Below are 13,027 nucleotides of genomic sequence, written 5' to 3'. Positions count from 1 at the left end.
CCCGCCATGGACACCCTTGCAAAACCCCCTCATGTAAGAGTTTCTCGAGAGTAGATGCCAAGAGGGAGAGTGCATTTGTTTTTACTTGTTGCTGCTCAATGGTCCTTGAATGTGGCTGCTCGATGGTCCTTGAATGGTCCTTGAATGTTCCCCTTCATGTCACTTGTGTGTGAGCGAGACCCTGTACCTGACACCCTTCTCACCCTTGGCATATCAAATAGTCCTCATGTCACCCTCATCTTCATATCGTCTTTGTATCTAAAGTGCCTGAGACACTGCGGCTGCCACGCAGATGGTGCGAAGTTAACATTTGCTCACGTTCCTTCCACCCGGAATGTCTTTCCCATCGAGGTCCCTCTTCACCTTGCTCCCACCCACTCACCCCTTAGACGCCTGCCCCAGGGACCTGTTCTGGACTCTGGATTAGATGAGGTTGTCCTTTGCGTTCATTAATGCCCTCTCTTGGTGCACTGGATATGCTGTATTATTTTTACATCCTTATACGCAATCTCTCCCACTAATACCTGACCTGCTGGATAGCACAGAATGTGCCATTCTTACCTCTGTTTCCCCAACACCTGGCCCAGGACCCCACACACGGTAGGCATTCATAAGAGCTCTTCAAATGAAGGCCTTTGTCATGGAGCCACATCTCCAACAGAATGAAAGCCTGTGAAAATGAGCAGCATATCAGCAGAAGGAAAAAAATTAAGCTGTCAATCTGCTGAACAGCAAAGATTCCTTTTTTTCAGGTCTTTTAACATGATGGAGTAGGGAGGGAATGGGGAAGAAAAGCTAAAAAATATCAGAGCTGGAGAAATGCTTTCCATTTTTAATCTGGAAAGCAATTGGCATATCACTTCATTGCCATTGTCTGGGTGGGGGACAGGGCCTCCACCTGCCTGTCACTGTCTCCGAGTGACCATCTCCTGTCCTCCTGCCCTGCCCACTTAGGGACCACAGTGATGCGGATGACAGCCTTCGACGCAGACGACCCATCCACAGATAATGCCCTCCTGCGGTATAACATCCGTCAGCAGACGCCTGACAAGCCGTCTCCCAACATGTTCTACATCGATCCCGAAAAGGGAGACATTGTCACCGTTGTGTCACCTGCACTGCTGGACCGAGAGGTAAGCTGAGAGGCACACGTCTTCTTGAGAATCAAATGCGACTCTCACTCAAGGGGAGGTGTGGTGCTGCAGTCAAGGGCGCTTTGTATCCTGACGATGGGAACGAGATATTGACACATGGCTACAAAGGGAAATGGGGTGAACCAAAACACACACTATAAAAAGCTGTATCATCTAGGATTACTTGAGTTCATTTTGCTGATGCTTGTGTTTCCTCAATGGCTACTTATTCATGAGGCCCTGGATATTGTGGACCCCTCTCCTTACCTCTCAGCCATGAGGGAGAGGGAGGGGTGAAGGAAGGGAAGTTGGGAGGGAGAGGCTTTGTCTAACGGTGAGGCTCCCCGCCGGAGTCCAGTGGCTTCGGCCCCTTTCCGTTCTCAAACCCCCTGCTGCGCACACCCCTGCCTTCCCCTGGAACCACTCTCTTCCTTCAATCTCTGCCCTTTAGGTTGTGTGAAACCCCACGCATCTTCCAGGTCAGATGTCACAAACAGGTGACACGTGGGCCTTGGTCAGTCCATGCTCATGCTCTTTGGCTTTTCCCAGGGTGTTTTAGCGTTTTCACATTAGTTTCTGTGTCCAAGTATTCAGATTTTATATTTCTTTTTTTAAAATTCCAATTTCTAGCCTTTCTGGAAGTCAGAAATTCTGGAAGTTTGGGGCCTGATTTCCACCTGTGCATAATTGGTAACATCAGCTGTAACAGTTAGATGGGGCTGGCGTCAGCTGTCCCACTCAGATGGGACATGTGCTTCTTCCCAAATCTGACCCCTCATACATGTGGCCTGGCCCCGCCCTTTCTCCTGGGCTCCAGGTCTCTTCTGCAGCCCACTGTGGACTCCTTCCGTAGGAAAGCCTCTTGGCCCTTCAAACACAACATACCAAACCAACTCGGGGGTCACCCGCCCATCTATCCATGCCCCTCTGCCCCACTGCCAACCTGCTCCCATTCTGGAATCTCTTGCTCCCAACATGGCATAGCCCCACAGGCATGGGTAGCAACCTTGACCTTCTGCAAGCACCATCTGCCCTGCCGTAACTGCCCGATTTCCCTAATGGGCTCTGTGAATATTCCTCTTGGTATTTCTAATTAAACAAATCTTGGGGCAAAAAAAATACCTTTTCTCCTTTCTGCTTTCTACACTGTGGCTTCTCACAAGATACTGGGGTAGACACACCTCCTCTGAGAAGCCATCCTCCTCCACCTGAGTCTTCCACTGCCGTGCTCTTTCTCTAACCTCTGCCTGTGCTCACCTGTAGCCATCACGTGGCATTTCCCACATGCCCTGTTGTTGTTTGTCCCCTTAAAGAATATCCCTTCCTCGTTGTCTAGACCTGTGTTGTCCCATGTGGTAACATGTGCTCGTCACATGTAATTATTTAAATTTTAATTTTCAGTAATTGAAATTAAATGTAAAACAGTTTTTAGTCTGACTAGCCAAATTTCAAGTACTCAGTAGCCTCCGGCACGTGGCTAGCAGCTGCCGTGCTGGCCAGGACAGACAGAGAACATCGCCGTCCTCACGGGAAGCTCCGCTGCGCAGCGCCGACCCAGACTGTAAATTACTTGAGAACAGAGACTATGATCGTGTGCGTGTGTGTTTCCTCATGGGCTCGCATGGTTTGAGCACTCTTTAAAACTCCTCTTTAAAACTTCTCCTTATGTGGGTTTGGGCATGTAGGCCAAAATGAATTGGAAATGACGCTAAGATTTTTATACTTGAGGGAGAGGAAACAGTAGCTAGAAATGAGAAGTTATTGGAAGGGAGGATGGGAATGAAATTTGCATTGAAACTGTGGTTGTCACTTAGAAAATGTGGTCGTTGCTAGTTAAAAATAGGAAATTGTGGGGTGGGGGGAGAACATACTGAGTCAATTTCCTTCCTTTTCTCTCCCACTCTCTTTGCACCCCTCCCTGGTACATGGCTGCATGACTGCCATGTTGTTGCCTTTGGAGGCAAGTCACGACTTCCCAGTTCTCTCTGTGCCACCTGACCGAGTGCACGTATGCACGCACACACACCAGCTTGGCCAGACCCCTAATGCTCCCTCAGGTGCTTAAAAAATTTTTTTAAGATTTTATTTATTTATTTTTAGAGAGGGAAGGGAGGGAGAGAGAGAATCAATGTGTAGTTGCTAGGGGCCATGGCCTGCAACCCAGGCATGTGCCCTGACTGGGAATTGAACCTGCGATGCTTTTGTTCAAAGCCCGTGCTCAATCCACTGAGCTACGCCAGCCAGGGTGCTTAAAAATTCTTACAAGGGAAAGATAAAATGCACTGACTTTTTTCACCTTAGTTCTCTTTTTACTGATAGAAAATGTTTTGTAAGTCTCAATTTATAAATCAAAGTGATAATATAGTGGATCATTCCATTTTCTCAGGTTTATTTTGGTGACAGATGTGTTTCAAGCTTATTATCTTTTCATTTGGGTTTTGGTTAAGTTACAATGAGGATGTAATTATGGGAATTGAATTAAGCATTTCTAGCCACATACATGAACAGCTCAAAAAATAAAAAAGGCAAACGCAATTTAACCGAGATTGGAAAATCAATGGAAATGAGTGAAGAGTGTCACTTTTCTGTGGGGGTTTCCACAGTTCAGTGCTGACCCAGGCAACCAGTCAAGGAAACGTCCCTGGATTCGGGCAAGCGCTGTCGGTTCCCTTGTGCTGGCTGAGCTTCTCGCCGGCACGTTGGCTGAGGGACGACACGTGACTCCGAGTCACTCGTCTTTGAAGGGGCAGAACTTGCACATCAGACAGACTTCCAGCCAGGGTGTCCCACAGTCCTCAGTGTTTCCATCTCACTGTGCCTTTCCTGCGGCTCCTGTGTGTGCGACAGCTTCCCTCGGCAGGACCCTGCAATTACTTTCGTTATTTCTGGAGACCTCACAAGTATCCTGCCTTTGGTGTGGTTTTAAACATCTACTTCCGGAGCCCCTGGGCAGAATATTCAACAAAGATTTATGGGCCACTCCTTGTGGAGAAAATATCCCATTGGAGGAGCCCTACAAACTGTGTGTGTTTCCAGGTGACATTAAGTTTAGTCACCCTGTCTTCACTCACGGTAACTCCAACAGTACATTTGGCTGTTGAATATTGTGGGTGTAATCGGCAGGTAAGGGCCCCTTTAGAGCAGGGGCCCCCTGAGATTGTGCACGCAGGTTGCCCCCCTCCAGCCCTCACCTTGTTGGGAGTGGGGGATCCAGAAACCCACCCTCTGGTTGACATGAACTCAGTGAATACCAGATGTAAATTTTTCATTTTGAATTTCCATTTAGTAGCTTTTGTTTCATGAGCACTGCAGGGAGTGGCGTGCACCATTTCCGTGCGCAGCCCCGTCCGTGTACCTTCCCTGCCTTTCCTGCATTTACCTCGTGATAAAGCTGGTCAGTGAGGACAGTCAAGGACTCCAGTAAGTGATCTTTTTTAAAATTTATTTTTCAGTTATAGTTGACATATCGTATTATATGAGTTTTGGGTGTACGACATAGTGATTAGATAATTACGTACCTTATGAAGTGGTTGCCCGATACACCTAGTGCCCATCGACAGCACGCATCTAGTTACTACAGTGTTGCTGGCATATTCCCTGCCCCGCACTTCACACCCCTGTGTCTATGGCTACAACTCGCACTCTTAACCCCATTCACCTGTTTTGCTCACACCCCTTTCCCTCTGGCGACCACCATTTCATTCTCTGTATCTATGAGTTTGTTTCTGTTTTGTTTGTTCATTTATTTTGCTTGTTAAATTCCTCATAAAGTGAAATCATATGGTATTTGTCTTTCTCTGTCTGACTTATTTCACTTAGCATAATACCCTCTGGGTCCATCCATATTGTTCCAAATGGCAAGATTTCTTTTTTTTTCCATATAGCTGAGTAATATTCCATTGTGTGTGTGTGTGTGTGTGTGTGTGTGTGTGTGTGTATGTGTGTGTAACATATCCTTTATCCATTCATATGTTGACATACATTTAGCTTGCTTCGATGCCTTGGCTATTGTAAGCAATGCTGCAGTGAACATAGGGGTGCACACATCTTTTTCAAATTAATATTTCAGATTTACTTGGATAAATACCCAGAAGTGGAATTTCTGGATCACTTGATAATCCTACTTTCAATTTTGTAGGTAACTCATACTGTTTTTCATAGTGGCGACATGTTACCATTTTGATGGTTGCCCTTTCTTCTTCCTACCCTCCCTCCCCAGGTTGTCCCACGTGGGGCCAACTGTGGTAGGTGCCCCCACTGAGCTGGTCCTCTGCACTCTTCCAGCAGGAAAGGGATTTACCCAGCTTGTTCCCTGGTGTATTCCCAGTCCTTAGCACATGGGATATACTAAAAAAATATTTTATTGAGGGGCGGAGAAAGGGGTGCAAGAGAGAGAGTGGCAGGCAGCATGACACCTCTGTGTGCACAGGCTGCCGTCTAGCAGGGCAGCGAGGGTCCAGATCAGCTGACACTGCTTCTCTCTTCATTTCCTAATGTGTTTGGGGCGGTGCAGCCTCTGGGCCCAGAGCGCATGCGTGAGGGAGCAAGACTGCACATCTCTCACCCACTCTGGGCAATGTGAAGGTGCTAGAAGGCAGCCCACCCACTCTCTCTACCTCCTGAGGACCCATTACTGACCCCTCCTCTCCCTCCTAACCATGATCATGATCATCTGCTGACGGGGCTGCCTATTTGACAGGTCAGCTCTGCCCGGCAGATGCCATCCAGTGAGTACATTGAGAAGACAGTTCTTAAGATATTCCTCATCCACTGAGCTGTGACCTTGGGGAAGTACACCAGGACTATGTGGGAAATGGTATGGACAATAAAAGTGACAATGCTCAGTTCCAGCTTCCCATCATGTTCAAAGCTGATCTATACTGCCCCCCTTCCCCCCAGACGGGTGCATTCATAGGCACCATGATTCAGGAGTTCTCTGGGCTCCTGCTTTGAACAATGGACTGCCTAGGGATATATTGCCTGAAAAAAAGAGGCTCAGAGGGAATAGGAGGTGGTCTTTGTGTTTAAGGAGGATTGGCCTTTGGAAAGAGAAGATGGATTTGTTCTGATTGGTCCCCAAGTGGTGAAATCAACCAACTGGGACAGCAGTCCTCACACTTGGCTGAGGAGCTCTAGAGACCCCAAGCTCCAGACAAGTCCCAGGCACATCAAATCAGAGCCTTAGCTGGGCAGAGCACAGGCGTCAGTTATTAAAAAAAAACAGCTGATGCAAGTGTGTAGTAAATAGAAGAATACCCTTTGGAGATCATGTTTCAACATACTGAAGACTTAGGGGGTGAGGTCTGGGGTCAGAATCCTGGACACATCATTTATTTGGTTTTTACCCAGGTGAGTATATTAGTTTCCTAGGACTTCTGTAACAAAGCACCATAAGCCAGGTGGCTTAAAACAAAAAAATGTATTCTCACAGCTCTGAAGGTCAGTCTGAAATCAAGGGGCTGAAGGCTCTGGGTGGCGGGGATTCTTCCTTGCCTCTCCCAGCTTCTGGTGTTGGCCAGCAATCCTCAGCATTCCTTGGCCTGTAGATCGTACTCCAGTCTCTGTCTCCATCTTCACATGGCCCTCTTCTGACCCTGTGTCTTCATGTTGTCATCCCTCTGTGCATGTCTGTGTCATCTTATAAGACACCAGTCATGTTAGATTAGGGCTCATTCTAACAGCCTCATCTTTACTTGATCACATCTGCAAAGGCTCTGTTTCCAAATGCCACATTCACAGGTTTGGGGGTTAGGACTTTGCATCTTTGGGAGAACATAGTCCAACCCATAACAGTTAGTTATTTGACTTCTGTATGCCTTACTTATTCATCTGTGCAATGGGATAACAGCACCTACCTTGAATGAATTGTTGGTGAGGATCAGATCTGTCAAAATATGTAAAGCACATTGTCTATAATATAATAGTTTTTAGTATATTTTATTGGTTATACTATTACAGTTGTCCTATTCCCCCCTTATTACCCTCTGTCCTGCACCCCTACTCACCCACATTATGCCCCTTAGTTCATGTCCACAGGATTTACATAAGTTCCTTGTCTTAATAGTTCTAAATAATGTGAACTACTGTAATTATCTTTATCTGATATAGTAGTAAAATGTAGGTGTGGGTAATGAATTGCCCATTGTGGGATGTATTCAAACATAGTCTGCCCTTGGTAGGATGACACAGAACAGATTCAGTTAACCAGTAAAGGTCATGAACATAATGTGTCTTCCAACCTTGAGACTATAGTTATTAAAAACATGTATTGAATAGTTTCGATATGCAATCTACTCTGCAACCTATGCTGCCCGGGAGTGTCAGTTCACCACTGGGCCAGCTGTGTGACCTTGGGCAAGTCATTTAACCTGTATGAGCCCATTTCCTCATCAGTAATGACTATGACAATGACATCTGCACTACCAACTATAGAGTCATGAGAGCAGCTGTAATGACCATGTATTGCCCTTATCTTATCATAAGCTCCATGTTAATAGATATCCAGTCTCACTTGGAAACATGGTGCATTTTCCATTGCAAGCTCTTCCATTTACATTTTCCGAACCATACCAGAATGTACAGCTCTTGAAGAAAGAGATCTGGGATCTCTGTTCCTTCTCTGTAATCATATTGCCAAACTTAATGCTGGGTAAATAATAGGCATTCAGTAAAGATTTGTTGGATGGATGGATGGATGGAAAAAAGGAAGGAAGGAAGGAGGGAAGGAAGGAAGGAAGAAAGGTCAGTCTACATTCCTTCAGGTGTATACTTATGAGTGAGTATCTAAAAGATTACCTGAGAACTTGCTGCAAGACCCACATTCTAGCGTGGGTATATAAACAGAGGAAATTATTTCATTTTAGTTGAGAGCTTAGTCATGGCTTGTGTAATCATCCAGTAATCTAAGCCTTATACCTGCCTTGTGTCAGGAACTGTGCTAGGCTCTAAAAACTACTGTAGAATAGGACATGCATGGGGATCTGTGTATCTTGCTTAAGTGTTTGGAGAAAATAAGAGCCATACATCCTACTAAACAAAATTGGGTTCATCTGGGTCACTGTTTGATTCTTTTCTGTAACGATACTCAGCCCTCACTTTGACAGCTCTGTCTATGTTTTTAAACTATGTCTGTCCTCCCTACAAAATAAAATCAGATAAGGTCTTACCTTAACATTTGATAAATGCTTTATTTGGTTGATCATCTTGGCCACTAGACTGAAATTTATCAGCTGAAATCTGCCAACTTTTTAAACATAGCCACAGTTTGCAAATACTTGGAGTAACTAATGGTCAGTTCTGGGGTTTTGTTTGTTTTTCATTTGTTTGTTTGTTTGTTGAAAATGGGAACAGTTTCTAAATGAGGCCCTTAAAATTCCATCTGAACACTTGAACTGTGAAAGTATTGTTAGTCTTTTGAAGGAGTTCAGCTGAGCACTTTACTATCTTTGTTTGAATTCACCTTTATCTTAGTATGTGCTATCTTCCAGATAATCTAAGGGGTGGCCTACCCATAAAAATGTACACACAATAAAAGATATTAGGACTGTGAGTGTAATTTATTTTCTATTTTCAGCTGGGAAAGGGTTTTCTGAAAGTTTATAATGCCCCCAATTTCTAGGCCAAACATGAAAACGGAGAGAATTTCCTTCCTTCTTTCCATGGTAAGTGTGACAAAGGACTTATTTTTAGATTTATGTGCATTTAGATTCAGGAGTCCTTGAGTATGTCAGAAAAGAGAATTGGAGAATGTTAGGGGGAACATCTCAGGCAAAATAATCAATGAAATTGGATGCACAACTGCAAGTTGAAAGAACTATATGTTTGGTCAAGAATGATTTAAGTTAAAATATTGTCACATAGGGTACTTCTCCAGAAACATACTACAAAGATCTATGGAAATGATGATACCAAGTCAAGCTGCCTGAAAATAAAATAATAGTAATAAGGCAGCAATTTTCAACCTCTTTCATCTCATGGCACACAGAAACTAATTACTAAAATTCGGCAGCACACAAAAATGTATTTTTTGCCCATCTGACAAAAAATAGGTATAATTTTCATTCATTCACACTGGACAACTATTGTTGGGTTGGCTGTTGTCATTTTTTTTTATTTGACAGTCTAAGGGAAAACATGTCAGTGCACCTGACTAAATAACCAAGTATTACCTGTTTTAAAAATTCTTGCAGCACCATGGTCAGTGTGGCTCAGTTGGTTGGGTATCATCTCACAAACCAAAAAGTCATGGGTTCAATTCCCAGTCAGGACACATGCCTAGGTTGTGGGTTTGGGCCCTGGTTAGGGTGAATGTCAAAGGCAACCAACTGATGTTTCTATCCTTCTCTTCACCCTCTCTTCCCCCCTCTCTAAAATCAATGAGCATATTCTCAGATGAGAATAAAAAAATTCTCATGACACACTCATTGAAAATTGCTGTAGGCCCTGGCTGGGGCCAGGGTAACTTAGTTGGTTAGATGTCATCCCTATATGCCAAGTTTGCAGGTTCAATCCCCGGTCATGGCACATACAAGAATCAACCAATGAATGTATACATAAGTGGAACAACAAATCAATCTCTGTCTCTCTGTCTCAAATTAATAAATAATTTTTTAATTGCTGTAATAAAGGCTAGTATTTCTCCCATGCCTTGAGTGAAATCTAGAAGTAATCATACTCTCAGGAAAATAAATGTTTTCAGCTGCTCTGATCTAATGCTTACTTTTCTCATTATCATCATGTTTAAAACATTGTCAGTAATTACACACAATTCAATCATGCTGTCAAGAATATTATCTTCCTTTGTTTCAGTGGGTGGGACTAGAATTATTTAGACAGCATCCTCACCATTTCTGCGAGGTATTTACTCACAAATATTTTTGTTGGTATAATTTCCTCCATTTTTTATATCACTTCCTGCTGGGAAAATAGAGGGGGGAAAAAAGTAGATGTAAATAAGTTTTTTTATTATTTTTAGAATAATGCATTATTCTTGCAAATGAAACCCAGATGGTGAACCCCTATGTGAATTGCACTTGTTCTGTTGTGCCAGCAGATAAAACGGATGGGACATTTTTCAGGAAGGATGCTCAGTCCTGGGTTAAAATCCAGTTGCAAGCCTGCCGGCCTCCTGCCGATAGCCATGGGGTGAGAGATGGGGAGGTCAGGGCCCTACTTTGTAGCCTCCTTCACTTCTCCATTCTGGATAAATTCTAGCAGGAGACTTGACTATAACTATCTCCCCCACAGCTCTGAGGTTGGCCTGCTAACCCATGAAAGTTAGAGTTGTGTCTGGTCGCCCAGTAGGACCTCAACTTACCTGAAACCTGGTCTGACATTCATGGGCCAAGGGCATGTGTGCTGGCTTTAGACTATAAATTCAGAGCTACCTCCACCTCTTCACAGATGTGAGAAGGTGGGCAGCTCACTTAACCTCTCTAAGCCTGTTTCTTCATCTGCCAGAACAAGGATCATCACACTCCCTATCTCATAGGCTTATCAAGAAGATTAAATAAGATAAATCACCCTGTAAATATTAGTTAATATTAGTTATTTTCATGATGGACAATAAGGTTGAAGAAGATGTATTAAGGAAGTACATTTGTGCTCTGCCCACACAGCAGAGTATCAGGCAGGCTCTTGATGTTCAATAAAACCAAGGTCATCTAGCTGCCAAAATTCAGGGACAAATGTTGACACACGTGTATTAAGCACTTACCAATGTTTGCTTCATCCAGGGCACAGTGGGGGACATCAGGTATGCAAAGATGAAGCCGCCTGCTAAGGAAGTAAAGCTGACGTATTAATAGCAAAGGCACACAAATATGGTATGTGCTGTTTGAATAAACAGTACGTATTTGATAGAGGAATGGAAACTTGCGTTGAAGAAATTGAGGAAAGGGCATTGTCGGGAAAGGAACAGCATGAGCAAAGGCATGGCACATTCATATGTTACTAGAAGAGAAACTGGGGAATTGAGGGAATTATGGAGGCAGGTACCAAAAAGGGCAGGGAGTTGATACAAGATTGCAAAGGGCTTCAGATGTCATCCTATGGATTATAGGTATATCCTACCATAAACGCAACACCTCCCACCATATTTAACATTCAACACAGCTCTGTTAAACACGCTGCTGTCAGAGCTGTGACTGGGAGAGAAGGCTGGTAAGTGAAAGGAGAGGTCAGCAGTAAAGCAAAGTCATCAGGAGGCAGACGAGAGTGCTGGGAGAATGATGGGTTTTGATCCACGGACATTTCTAGCCTTCTCAAGGAGAGAGACGAGGAGTTACCACTTGTTGTTAATTAGATTAATAGACAACAGCTTATTTTGTATCTTTTGTTTTTGTGCATCTTAAAGTATTATACAATCAGCAGTTACTTGGCATGTGTTGAATCAAGAGACACAACTTTGTCATTAAGAGAGATTCATCCTTCTGGAGTTAACAAATGTTCAATTTTCTAAGCTTTTTCTTTCCTTCTTTCCCTTTTTTTTGTTTTTACATGGCAAAATCACTTAAAATAAGGGTGATGAAGAATTTAGAGTACTTCTGTTTTTCGTCACTTTAAATCTCTCCATCTTATGTGAAGTACCCTATAAAACTAAAGAAGATTTTTATTTTTCAAAAAAAAATTTCTTTAGAGAGCAGCTTATTTCCCTTTATCTGCCAAGAACTGTGATTAGCATGTTAAGGCGTGTTTTACCTCGCTGACAGATTTCCCAGTTACTGTGCCGAAACAACATCATTCTCAATCCCATCCCTGTGAAGTCCTGGCTGGAGAGATACCTCAATTTAGAAAGACTATCTAGTTCAGTTTTAACTTTGAACTGGTGGAGAAAATTGGGAAAAGCTTTTCTTCACCATACTGAGAACAACCATCATTTAAGAAAAGTAGGCTGAGATTCTTTGGAAAGGAGCTATTTCAAACTTACCTTTAATATGCTTGGCTCCTATCCAGGACCAGGCTCATTACAACAGCTGGGGGTTGTAAAATGCATTGTAAAGCATTTTAAGGGAAGATGACCAGAAGCTAGAACACTAAGATTAAGGCAAGCCAGCAAGAGACCATTTCAAGACATGATGATGTCTCAGAATGCCTCAGATCCACATTTCTTTCAGTTTTATTTTAAGGGGCTATCTCGTTTACTGTGCTTTTGTATAGGATGAAAGTTTGTTGATAATGGGAGTTGGTGTTCTAAAGGCACAACAAACTTCATTGGATAGAGGGCACTGTGACATCACATTCAACAATGAAAGGACTTGCAATTGTAGCATCGTCTCTTGGATTAGAGGAAAGCGCACTTTTTCTTTAAGGGCCAGATGGTAAATGTTCTAGGTCAGGGATGTCACACTCATTTTCACCAGGGGCCACATCAACCTCACTGTTGCCTTCAAAGGGCCCAATGTAACTTTAGGACTGTATACATGTAATACTCCTTCACAGTTTAGTGAGAGCTCAGCGCTGCTGCCAGGTAGAAACAAGGTGCCGGGCCGGATAAAACAAGGTGGAGGGCCGGATTCGGTCTGCAGGCCTTGTGTTTGCCACCTGTGTTTTAGGTTTTGTGGGCCAAGAGGCAAAATTGAGAATATTATGTAGGTACTTACACAACCATTTAAAATGTATCCATCTTTAAAAAAAAGTGTTTTTAGCTGATGAGCCACTAAAAACCAGGCAGCTAGCTGGATCTGGTTCGTGGGCCTTCGCCAACCACTGCTGATCTATGAAATCATGGCTCAGGATGGCCACACAGTAGCAGTTCCACCTACTAATCAATGCACATAGTCATGTGTCTGTGTCTGAGGTCCCCCCTCAAAACACTGATCACACTTATTAATCACACTTGAAGCTGGATGATAGGGATAGGAATTAGGTCATGAATGATGGGCCTGATTTCATAT

At 43.6% G+C, this 13,027-nt stretch overlaps 1 protein-coding gene across 1 annotated transcript in view; it reads left to right on the top strand.

Annotated features, from left to right (window-relative positions):
• Positions 1–13,027, top strand: part of CDH13 (cadherin 13) — a 1,008,841-nt gene that overhangs the window by 771,736 nt on the left and 224,078 nt on the right. The window contains exon 7 of the mRNA XM_045818585.1: positions 955–1,133. Within this exon, the coding sequence (XP_045674541.1) occupies positions 955–1,133 (179 nt within the window). The remainder of the gene's footprint in view (positions 1–954; positions 1,134–13,027) is intronic.

This window comes from Phyllostomus hastatus, unplaced genomic scaffold, assembly GCF_019186645.2.
Source record: "Phyllostomus hastatus isolate PE091 unplaced genomic scaffold, TTU_PhHast_1.1 phas_scaffold_345, whole genome shotgun sequence".
NCBI classification, from domain to species: Eukaryota; Metazoa; Chordata; class Mammalia; order Chiroptera; family Phyllostomidae; genus Phyllostomus; species Phyllostomus hastatus.
The sequence above is the reverse complement of the archived record's forward strand: the minus strand, read 5'-3'. Positions and strand labels throughout refer to the sequence as shown.